An 11,971-nucleotide genomic window follows, 5' to 3' on the forward strand; every position below is an offset into this window, starting at 1 on the left:
TTCACACATTGTACCCATGTGGGGAATCGAACCCGGGTCTTCGGGGTGACGAGCAAACGCTTTAACCACTAGGTTACCCCACCGCCCCAAGGTTAATAAGACAGGATTCAACAAGAACTAAAACAGACATCGCAACACATTATTGTAATGAAATACCTCGATAATTTCCAAAGCTTCCTAAACCTTGAGAGAGTGGAGCGGCGGGGGAGTGAGGAGTGGTGTGGAGCGAAGTGGAGAGGAGTCGGCGAGGGTGCAGTGGAGTAGAACGGAGCGACGGAGGGAGTGAAGGGGGAGGAGGGGAGAGGTGTGGTGTGGAATGGAGTGGAGCATCTCAGAGTAGGAGGGAGGGAGAGATGGTTTCTGGCACTTCAAGGGTACGCAATACTACCAAGCCATGTCATCGTTTCTAATAAACCATCCCTCCAAAAGGAGATTTGTATTTTTACAACTCTAGTAATTACCTGTTGTGATCACACAATCGTCAAAATATGTAACAAAAGTGTTGAAAACATGATTTTACACAATATGCTTACTGTCAATAAAAATCCAGATTACTTTCCGAAATTGGCATTCGTTTTGAAGGCGTTTCAAGGTCAAATCACTACGTCACGTCTTGACTGGACACGGAACATCGCCATTGAGAGATGCAGGAGATTACCAGTCTTCTGTTGCCAGGCGTCTGACTTGCAGCTCGTTGCAACCAAACAGGTATAAGAAATCACCGGCCCCGTGCAGGCAGACCTCGAGTTACCACTGCAGCTCAAGATCGGTGCATAAGGTACTACAGATGAGTAATCGTACTCCCATGGGTGAGAGCACAACAGCCAAGGCACCTGGACGTCAGAGGATATGTCAGGTCAAACTTACGGGACAGGTTGAAAGAGATTCGTTTGAGAGACAGAAAACCCGACGTCAGGGTCGTGCTACGTCGTCATCATCGTGCTCAACGTCTTCGCTGTCTAGAAGTATAATATTTGTTTTATAGACATTGCCTTCTTCTGTGCTCATGCACTCATTACTCATGTAAAATTTCATGCACTAAAGTCTATTTATGGACGAGTTATACATGTCTGAAAATTTTCGCAACAGATTTCTCGTCTATGCGTATACTTATTGGGATAGTATATCACAATGATAACAGTCCATTTGTAAGACGTTTTCCCATTATCACGTTCAAAGCCGACCAAAAGTGTCACTGAGGTGTCGGGTGGTTAAGTGATATCTCATTTTACTTGGTATCCATCCACTGCTGGCTGAACAGAGGCAGATTTCGAACAAATTCATCAGCGTCGGATAGGACTGTACCATGAAAATGTCAAGAGCCACATTATGGAACATAGTGACCCATTCGAAGACATCACCTGATGTTTCTATCGATGTGGCTTGAATTTTTGCAACATTTAAGTTTTTCACAACCTGTCATCACAACCTGTCATCGAAATGTCCAAAGTGATTAATGTGTTTGGTGCTGGGATTCGAACATATGATAATGGCTATCTGGTGTGACTAAGAGACAAACTCTGAACAGCAAATTGCCCCGCCTTGAATGATAGGGCAACCGTGTGCCGTGATTACAATGAAAAAGTTAAAAGACCATTGAAGTATGAAAATAGAGTTTAACTTTTCCTGCGCATGCGTACTATAACTGACTTTCTACACATGCGCACCGGTAATCGAAACGGGCGACAATGCGACATTTCAGTATGTCGCATTGTCGCGTATCGCGTTTCAGGAAATGTTTAGTATTTTCTTTACACATGTTAGATAGGTCGACAATGCGACAACGCGACATATTTTGACCTTGAAAAGTGTCGCTATGTCGCACTTTGGAGGAACAGAGAAAATGTTATTCAAAACGCGACACGCGACACGCGACAATGCGACAAATGGGCGAAATGTCGTGTTGTCGCGTTGTCGCGTTGTCACGTTGTCGCGCTTTGGTTAATTTTCACCTCATTTCGCTTGTTTTTGAGAGGGCGACGGTGCGACAACGCGACAACGCGAAAATGTCCCTTCTCAGCCTCCATAGATATCAGTGAGAGAGGATCTCTCCAGATATTGCCTTATCCGAGAGCCTTTTAATCCAAGTAGACTGTGGGAACTAGCCCTCATTAATAAGACCAAATTTTACAAAATATCTCATATTATTCACATTAGCTGTCAAAAGATTGAATCCAGAGAGTGTATGTGCGGAATAGTAGCCTCTGATATTGTTTAACATGTTATTATGTCCTGTACACATCTTAATGATTTGAGAAATGAAATGTTTGAAAGGATATGTGATATTATACCAATGTCTGATTTTGTTGATTTCTGGGAAAATGATGATGATGGAATTATTGCTGACTTGCTTGGTGGATCTTGTACAACACTTGGCTAGTTAAGTGTGACGGAGTGGAAGAAAGTTATGTTATTAGTGGCTGATTTTATGTCTATCTGCACAATTAACTGTTTATTGATTCGTTGTACATGTAACTTGACATAATCTTGTAATATGTAACAATATTCATACACTTGGAGGAAATAAAGATAATCTATCTATCCATCTTTTACCTCAACAAACTTTTTATTGTGATGAAAGTAGACAGTATAGTATTTGAATGCTGTGTGTATGATATGTTAATGTTGTTGGTAATAAAATAACAAAATATGACCTGTAAACAAGTAAATATTAATCATTTACTTGAGAAATGCACATCACAAACATCACCTTAAAGCATGATCTAGGCAAACAAATATCACCTTATTATTACATATTGTTTCATCCCTTAATTCAGCTTGTGCCTCGCAGACGACTAAACCCGAAATAAGTATTCGCAAGACGCGCACAAATGTAAACCCAGTCAGATATGGGTCACTTCACATTATGCCGAGTGACCTCGCTCGTCCGGGTACGTTGTACTGACACAACCGGTCTGGGCAGTATGAATGAAGTAGTCCCGAACAACTGAAGCAGCCACAGACGGGTTCTGTGGGTAGCAACACACAGGCGCGAAGGGACGCAACTGCATTCGGGTGGTACTTCAGAGAAGACATGTTACTTTTTCACTAAACTCTGAACAGTAGACTGTGACACTAGCGATGCTTCTCCCAGGTAAATTGAGTCGTGTTTTGTCGTGCATCCTTATCGATTGATTACATCTAATCAGCTGCTTCTGCCACGTGACATATATCACGTTTGGAGTACTTCAGTCTCGCTGCTCTCGATCTGAGTCGTATCTCACAGAATCGTGTATTACGTTATGTTAGAGAGCGCTACACGAGATATGTGCCGGTCGGCAAAGACGTGGAATCAAGATACACATTTGACCTAATCGGTTAGTCGATTACTGTATACGACAGCACGTTATTTACTCGAGGACCAGGGTCCATGGGAGATCATATAGTCCTGACTAACGGGTACCGGTATCGACAGCTGGGGGAATGGGGATGGGGAGCTGGGGGTGGTAGAAGGTCATCGTTCCGGCCAGTGGGTGAGTGGGTTTGCGACTGTTTAGGTGAGGACAGGGTGATTGGTTTGGGAGTTACTCAGGGAGTCCTTGTACCGGGGTGATATGGTGGAGAAAAAATCTTGACACACCATGGCTCACTTCGGTTTCCGACATAGCATGTGAAGACCTTTTCTGTACATTGACTTAAGCGGTGTAAAACCTTACTGCATGTATTACTTCAAGTACAGGTGCCCAGTCCGCAGCGTTTGACCAGAGGGGAATACTATGAGCACCGTCCGAGGGAAACACAGTGTAGTGATATTGCTTGTTTGACAGGCATAAGTTGGAAGGTAGAAGTTGGAAGGTAGAACAAGTATATATGGATGACAACATCTTTCATTCTAGAGCACGACTTTACAGGTTATTGTATCGTTTTCAAGAACCTGTATCGGAATGCCGTGCCCTAGAATTAAAGATGTTGTCATCCATGTATACTTGTTCTATAGTGTAGTGATAGCATACAGGTCGCTCCTCTTGTGCTTGTCCTGACTCACCCTGAGAGGCTAGGGTTCAGGATGTCGTATTCTTGCCAGCATGAGCTCATCATTGACATACATATGTACTTATGTTTCAGACTGGCTTCTTCTCTTGATCCTACAAAGAAGTATTTTAATAACCGTTGATGGTAAGTTGATTCATAAATCCGTAAACTGGTTAATTACATTTCTCTAGGACAGTGACATGATTGGGGTTTCAGACGTGTGGACTGTTGATCTGAAACGTAACGTCTTGTTGCGAGCAGTTGATTATTTTAGCGTGTTTGTGTTTTTTTGTAGCTGCATACACCTGACTGCCTGTGTATACGCCCATGATACCATGCCACAGTTTAAATGGATACCATACACTTTATGCCAAAGAGGTTTTGTTCAGCCCTCTAATGCCAAGCATCAGGAAGGGTCACTACAAGAAGGTTCATTTAACGTCATCTAGTATGACGTGGCAAGGGTATCGAACAACTGCCCTTTGACTATCTCGACAGTCGACACCTACACAGGTGCAGGAAGAAGCTGTAGGGAGTGAGTGTTGAGATGGAACGATGTGATATTTACACTTTACAGGGAAAATTACAAGCTACACGGTGGATGACCGTCACGCCGACCTGCCAGTTGTGACGTGGTGGGAGGCGATTAGTGATGCTCCTGATTATGTCATCTCCTGTAGGGCCGAGCAGAGATGTGTTGTGTCCAGGAACAAGACAGCACCGCGCCGACAGGAAGTCATGGTGGGTAGCAGTTTGAAGACAGTCTTGTTTTGTAGGTAGATGAGTCAAATGAACATTGTACCTGCTTTCTTGGGAATCTGGTTACCTTTCAAATAATGATGTGCTAGACTAGTACAGACGAACCATGACATAAATGTGTGAAGGTTAAACCTAAGAAGCACTTTGATTGCAAGGGTAACAGTTTCAGAAGCACAACCGAGTTTATTCTTTTCTCGATGTTCGCCGCAGCACAATGTCCCAGAATCTCTCCCTTGAGTCCATGGATCTATTACATCAGATTTGGAGTGCAACATTTTGAGCAACACACACGGTAATGAATCGGGCACTCTTTATTTTTAAGTAACACGCGTAACAAGTAACACATGCTGTTTTCAGGTGTACGGATTTTATGGTACCCTTTTCCTCTCGAGCGGCCTCCCTTTGCCAAGGAAACCTGGCGACCTTTGGGCACTTATTCACGAGGAGTCACCGAAGAACGCTGATTGGCTGTTTACGTTCCCAAGCGTCATAGAGGTGTTCAACTACACTGCAACCTTTCAGCGAGGATCGGACTATCCGATGCCTATGCACTGGCTTGCAAACGAAGAGTCTTTGCTGAGTAAAAAGCATTTAATTCCCACTGACAGGAAGAACCTGTTTAGAAGAGAGGGTGGTCTGGCACCCATTATATTTGTCCACACTGACTGTAGCACACCATCTAACAGGGAGCAGTACGTCCAGATGCTCCAGAAATACGTGGATGTGGATTCCTACGGCGACTGTCTTCACAACAAGGACTTTCCAGAGGAGTAAGTATATATCTGCACCATTAGCAGTCAGGTCCCGGGGAAACTGCTTTAGTAGAATGCAGCAGAAATTTTGCAGCCACCCTTGGTAATTTGTTTGTGAATGTTATGGTCACTACTAATATAAGAGACACAAATCCTTCCACATCACATAAAGAAGAACCATTTTCTCAATCCTTCAGGTATCATGAGCCTCCGTTTATGAATCAGTGTCATGAGCCTCTGTTTGTGAATCAGTGTCATGAGCCTCTGTTTGTGAATCAGTATCATGAGCCTCTGTTTAAGAATCAGTATCATGCGCCTCTGTTTATGAATCAGTGTCATGGGCCTCTGTTTATGAATCAGTATCATGAGCCTCAGTTTATGAATCAGTGTCATGGGCCTCTGTTTAAGAATCAGTATAATGCGCCTCTGTTTGTGAATCAGTGTCATGGGCCTCTGTTTATGAATCAGCATCATGAGTCTCTGTGAATCAGATGACACCGAGTGAACCTGTGAGCATATCCTGTTGTGATGATGCATCCGCCATGAACACATATAGACACCAGTCAATTGTTCTCAAGAACGCGAACGAGAATATGTATGGTAGATATCACAACCATTGGACAGTTTGGAAATGGTTCTCACGTGTCCATTATGAAACGTATGGAAGCTTTACTGAGTCATGGAGTGTTGTAACCTTGATTGCGTGCATCATACGGTGCTTCGTGACAGCTCAGCCCATGCATCATGTAACTACCTAGAGCAGGAACTTCAAGAATGTCGCTTGTCATAATGATGTTGGCTGTTGTAACGTTGACAGCATCCATGTTGTCCAAACAGGGACATGGATCCAAACCAAACTGTCAGACAGGTGAAGTAAAGCATCCTGAGTTGACTGTTTAAATGAACAAACCGTAAACCGTTAATGAACGTTTTGGGACGAGATTGTGTTTGAAAGGGACAGGGTCGATCCCTGCCCATTGTTGTTATGAAGAAACACTATGCTACTGCTGGACGGTAGGTTAATGGTTTACACGGCAGCAGATTCATAAATAGAGACTTCATATTCCTCTGTACAATGTGCGTATACATTCGGCTAGTAAATGTTGACTGTGTGTACTTTTGGATAACATCATGTATTGTCATTTACAGTTGGTTTTAATACAGCGAATATTACGTGTTAAATCTCTAATGTAAAGACAAAAATGGATGCCTCCTACTTTCAAACAAATATATATTTGAATATGTTTGAGTCACACAATGTGTGTTTGATTTGCTGGATTCCAAGTTATGTGCCAGTGTGCCAGCCCGAAATGGGTTCACTCTTTACAAGTTCGAAAAGCTGGCCGTAAGAGGTTGGCATGAAGGTTTTCTTTGTTACTGTGTTAGAACTGGGCCTTGCCTCAAACAATCCTGATGAACAGCTTGCATAATCTGGAAGGGTAGCCACTTCATTACCCACAAACATGTCCTCTCAAACTTTCTGGCCCACATTCACCATTCATGAAATGTATTTTGAGGACACTACATAAATATATCAATATCTGTATATACATGTCTGCTGTTAAAAACAATACCCCGAAGAATTACCATAATTTTACCTGTTAACGAAATAATATTTAGTACACCCACCAGTCATAACCATCGTTTCTCTTGAGCAGATTCAAAGATGTGGATGGTATGGCCGGTTACATGAAGGATAACTTCCTTAAGCTGGTTGCCCGCTACAAATTTGCAATAGCTTTTGAGAACGCCATATGTGAGGACTATATAACGGAGAAGTTGTGGCGCCCTCTACAGGCGGGAACTGTACCTATAGTGCTGGGCTCGCCTACTGTCAAGGTGAGATGAATTGTGTTGAAAATGGCATTGTGGTCAGAATAAGTGTCATGAGCTTGACCAATTTGCCTCGTGTCGGACACTGTCTCTTGTTGAAACGCCATGGGTCATTCTTGGCTTTTGAGAGTGAATGAGTTTAGTTTTTAGCCGCACTCACCAATATTCCATCTATGTGGCGACGGTCTATAAGTAATCGAGTCTGGACCACACAAGCCAGTGATGAACAGCATGATCATCGATGGAAACCGATGACATGTGTCAACTAAGCGAGCGAGCCTATCTATCGGTCCCGTTAGTGGCCTCTTACGACAAGCAGGGGTTGCTGACGGCCAATATTCGAGCCCGGACCTTCACGGGTGGCTTTTGAGACCGCCCCTGTGCGCTAGTTCACGAATTTAGTCACAAAAAAGATAAACATCTGTTGATGTAAATGCACGTATGTGTCGAAGTAGGGTGAGAACAAAACAAGTAGTTGAGTATCTCAGTTCTGGTATCGGGACAGGGCGAGTCCACGTAATGGGTGGTTTTATCGATTGACTTAGATATCAAATGTTGACTACGACATAACATTTTGTAAATTTTCTTGCAAAATGTGACTTAATGTTCAATGTATTTCCAGGAATTTTTGCCATCCAACAAATCAGCGGTTCTCGTGGAAGATTTCAGCAGCATTGCAGAACTGGCCGAGTTCATCAAACATTTGGATCAGAATGACGATGAATATGAGTCATACCTGAAATTTAAAGATTCGGGTATTTCAAACCCAAATCTGAAATCAGAATTAAGGCGTCAGCCAACGGGCAATTTTGTGGGTGAGACTTTCGCCAAGGCTATTGTAGATTATGAGTGTTTTCTGTGCAACAAACTCTACAAAGCACTGAAGGCCACAGAATCCGGGGAACCTCTCCCGAAGTCACAGGCTAATCAGAACCACATGAACTGCCCTTTGCCATCTACAAAATTTGACGAAAACGGTCGCACTGTCCACGACCCTCGTCGTGATCGTGAATTATCCTTCTACCATATTAATGCCAAGCTGTTCCGCCAGTTTTATGACATGGGCAAAAACATCTCTGCTCACGACCTCTATGAAGCAGCCACACAGAGATGGAAAGACGGAGATATAGAACACAAGGACGAATTATGATATATGTTTTAAGTATATTGAATAAAAGCGGGGTTATTTTTGTATTAAGGTCATTCGGTTCTTGTTTAATGTAGAACTGACATGGTACAATATTTTGTGAAGAAAAGTTGCCTCTCGAGAGTACCCATTGTGATCAGTAAATCGTTCAGCAATAGCACAGGGGGCGGATTCACTTAACATCTAAGGCTATTGAATATTCTAAGAAGTGTAGTGATTCCGGCCCCAGGATATTAGCTTATCGTGGGAAGACTCCCGACCGCATGCAGTGGTTTTGTAACAAGCGACGAGGGAAAGGAGCCGACAATAGGAAGGACACGTCTTTATGGATGATCAGCTTCATGTTTGAGCAAATGCGACGTTTCAGTATAGATGTTTATAACCTTGTTCAAGCCTGAGGTGACCCGTGAAGGTCCGGGATAGAATAGGCCTTCATCAACCCATGCTTGCCATGAAAGGCGACTAACGGGATTGGGTGGTCACACTCGCTGACTTGTTCGGCGCATGTCGTCGGTTCCCATTTCCGCAGATCGATGCACATGCTGTTGATCACTGGATAGTCTGGGCCACACTGGATTATTTACAGACCACCGCCATATAGCTGGAATGTTGCTGAATGCGGAGTACAAATCGACTCGCTCACTCAAGCCTGTGGAACGGCTCATACTTCAAAACGATATAAATATTTGTACCAAAACGTTGCTGTTGTTCAAACCTCAAAAAGTTGATGATCATCAAACAGTTCATGGAGCTGGCAAACCAAGACAGATGGTCCCTGCCATAACGGGGTGCGAACCCCCGATCAATGTTGTAATGAATGCACTCGCATTTGACGGTTTGAACTTTTCAAAGCGAAGAATCACACCCATTCTGTTACGTCAGTTGGATGAGGCTGTATCTGTATTGCGTAACAGAGTTAGAAGGAGCTCTGTAATGAGTTCCCATGGTTTCCAGCGCTGACAGTGGCAAAGTCAACCCTGTACGTAACCTAGCTCCAACTACTGAACCTTCACGAGGGCATGTGCAGAAAAACAAACTCGGTCAAGTCAAGCTCTGATGGAACTACAGCTATTGGAGGAGAGAGTACATGTTAGTACACGGTCACTGGTCATGAGTGATGTATATAGATACTGGCTATTCGTTCCTGTGGCAATTTTTCTTGACGCATGAAAATCCTGGTAGGGAGGCCCTTGAGATGCTTGTAAACTTACATCAGACACATGATCTAGACACTCTGCTGCTGTTGCTGTGAAAGACATTATCAGTAAGCGGGTGAACTACAACTCCGGGAGTTGGTATGAAGAATGCGTCAGTAACACTGCTATGAAAATACATCGGATACCCAGGGTTACAAATTATAGCAGGCCATGCGGGCAAATGTCTGAACAGGCGCACAAAAGACTGACAGCCTGACGTATAAAGCTTCATGACATTCCATCATACAGATCATACAGTAGCATCCTGCAGAGATATGTATGTGCACTGTATGACAGCTCCCTCTATCGAAACAGGTTAAAAGGCTGAATTTGTCTTCTCGAATGAACAGCCTTCATTCTTCCTCAGTATTAAATGAAAACGCGTTTGCCTGTGATTATTTAACGCTCAGCCCTCCTTGCTGGAGACTAGGATTGGTAGGATTTTCAGCAGATAAGAATCAGCAGATAACAGCAATGTATTTGTTGCAAAATGCTTCGTATCGGGCCACAGTTAACATATCACCTGATCAGTTTCACGTTGGTAATTAAGGACCCGGAAAGAAAATCCACATCGTCAAGAAATTCTACTGTACCATGTGCCTGTGTTTTAGATCAGTGTCACACAGTGACGACACCAGGTGGTCGCAAAAAGGTGAACCTATGATGACCCACCCGTCATAAACACATGCAAAATTAAAATGGATAAATGCTACGAGTAAAGCGAGGAAACATCCTCCACAAGTCTACCATAATTCGGGTTGTATGATTCACCTTGGCACCGGATGATCGAACAATCTTGAGCAAGTGTCGTATTGTACTTTTTAGATTTTGGTTAAAAAACATGCTCGACTATTAATAAAAAAACCATTGCGAAATGGAGGCACTAGAAAGTTTGAGCGGTTCAAATTTTGTTTCAAGGTTGCTGAAAACACGTGGTGAAAATGTGCATTTGTTTAAAGAGTGTTGTTTGCCCCGTGATGATTTCATGTGCCTTTTGTCAATAAAATGGTTATTTGGTTGTTTAAATTGTTGGTTAGCTCCCTTGAACCTGACAACTTCGTAGTTAATAGAGGAAAACATTTTAGATATAATAGAAACGAGAAGCTCTGGAAATGTAAGAGGTACATGAGAAGCCGACACAAATCTACAAGTCATTCGATTTCATTGTGCACACCCTCCCGGCGCCCGATAGGTGAAGCATGCTCCCCGTACCTATCTCTCAGATACCGTCAACACAGTGACAATCCAGCCTCCGGGTAGGTATTTCGTATCCCTCACTTTGTACCCGAACTGCATACATTGATCCGTTGCGATGTGGAGAATAACCGAGGGCCTCCTGTCACAACAAAACATTTGAACGCCAATGGAGGCGATGGTGCACTCTGGGATTCAGATATGTCAGAGCTCTGTGACCTTGCATGAAGACACACACACACACACACACACACACACACACACACACACACACACACACACTTCAAAATAAGTAGGGGATTTTCATTCTTTTTTTTTTATTTAATATAAAAAAATAGAGATTTATCGGAGTCAATCAATGTTGATATGATACTATTAAATGTTTTGTGAGTACATCACCATTTGCACTTCCTTACAACCATAGTTATTTGGAATGTAGACGCTTTTGAAAGATGATCGGTGTATGGCATGTAATTTGCATGTATACGATTATCATTTTAAAACAGACGAATAGAAACAAACACTAACAAATGTGTGATGCAAGATGAGTGTCAAAAGTTAGGTTCTAAGTGACTTCTCGACATTCTTGAAAGAAACGTCAAAATCATGAATGGGACCCCAAGCACGTGTAAGGGGCAACTGCGTTGTGTACGTGCGTATCATGTGTTGTGCTTAGGAGTGGTAGTAGAGGGAAATGGTGGTGCGTTTATAAGATGTCTGTCCTTGAAACGTTTGTTAACGTTTACACTTCCTCTCCAAATTGCAAGGTCATTATCCCCCACCTTTTCAAGAGTATAATTTTAAAGTTTTGCGTCTGAGATGAGAAAAAGTATATTAAGATTAGGTCATGAATATGAGACAGTTTACACCTTACTTGAAACTCGAATATCCATCCCACATCTTTCTGAGTATGAGTAAGCCTGGCTTTGTATCAGAAGACCAATGGCTAAATACTGCCGGCAGCAAACGCAGTTATAATCAAAATATGTAAATGTCCAGTAACGTGCGGTATGCTTGTGGTGTGCCTGTGGTATGCAGGAAGCAGCATGACAACAATCAAACATTCAGATCAGTGGCTGGGGATCACAATTCGGAACTGTTACGTCATTGTGTGGTGA

The 11,971-nt window shown here is 42.9% G+C and overlaps 1 protein-coding gene across 1 annotated transcript; it reads left to right on the forward strand.

Annotated features, from left to right (window-relative positions):
* Positions 1–2,866: 2,866 nt before the first annotated feature.
* LOC137284293 (alpha-(1,3)-fucosyltransferase 10-like) lies at positions 2,867–8,510 on the forward strand. Its single transcript, XM_067816049.1, has 6 exons — positions 2,867–3,094; positions 4,066–4,116; positions 4,550–4,713; positions 5,089–5,501; positions 7,142–7,322; positions 7,939–8,510. The coding sequence occupies exons 1-6, from the start codon at positions 3,082–3,084 to the stop codon at positions 8,464–8,466; spliced, it is 1,350 nt and encodes a 449-aa protein (XP_067672150.1). The 5' UTR covers positions 2,867–3,081; the 3' UTR covers positions 8,467–8,510.
* The last annotated feature ends 3,461 nt before the right edge of the window (positions 8,511–11,971 follow it).

Source organism: Haliotis asinina, chromosome 5 (genome assembly GCF_037392515.1).
Source record: "Haliotis asinina isolate JCU_RB_2024 chromosome 5, JCU_Hal_asi_v2, whole genome shotgun sequence".
In the NCBI taxonomy this organism is placed as follows: domain Eukaryota; kingdom Metazoa; phylum Mollusca; class Gastropoda; order Lepetellida; family Haliotidae; genus Haliotis; species Haliotis asinina.

Bases quoted from the DNA above. Each gene is read 5' to 3' on its own strand.
- LOC137284293 (XM_067816049.1), top strand. The intron at 4,117-4,549 runs GTAAGTTGATTC...TACACTTTACAG, and splicing joins TATTTTAATAACCGTTGATG to GGAAAATTACAAGCTACACG. The intron at 5,502-7,141 runs GTAAGTATATAT...TCTCTTGAGCAG, and splicing joins AACAAGGACTTTCCAGAGGA to ATTCAAAGATGTGGATGGTA.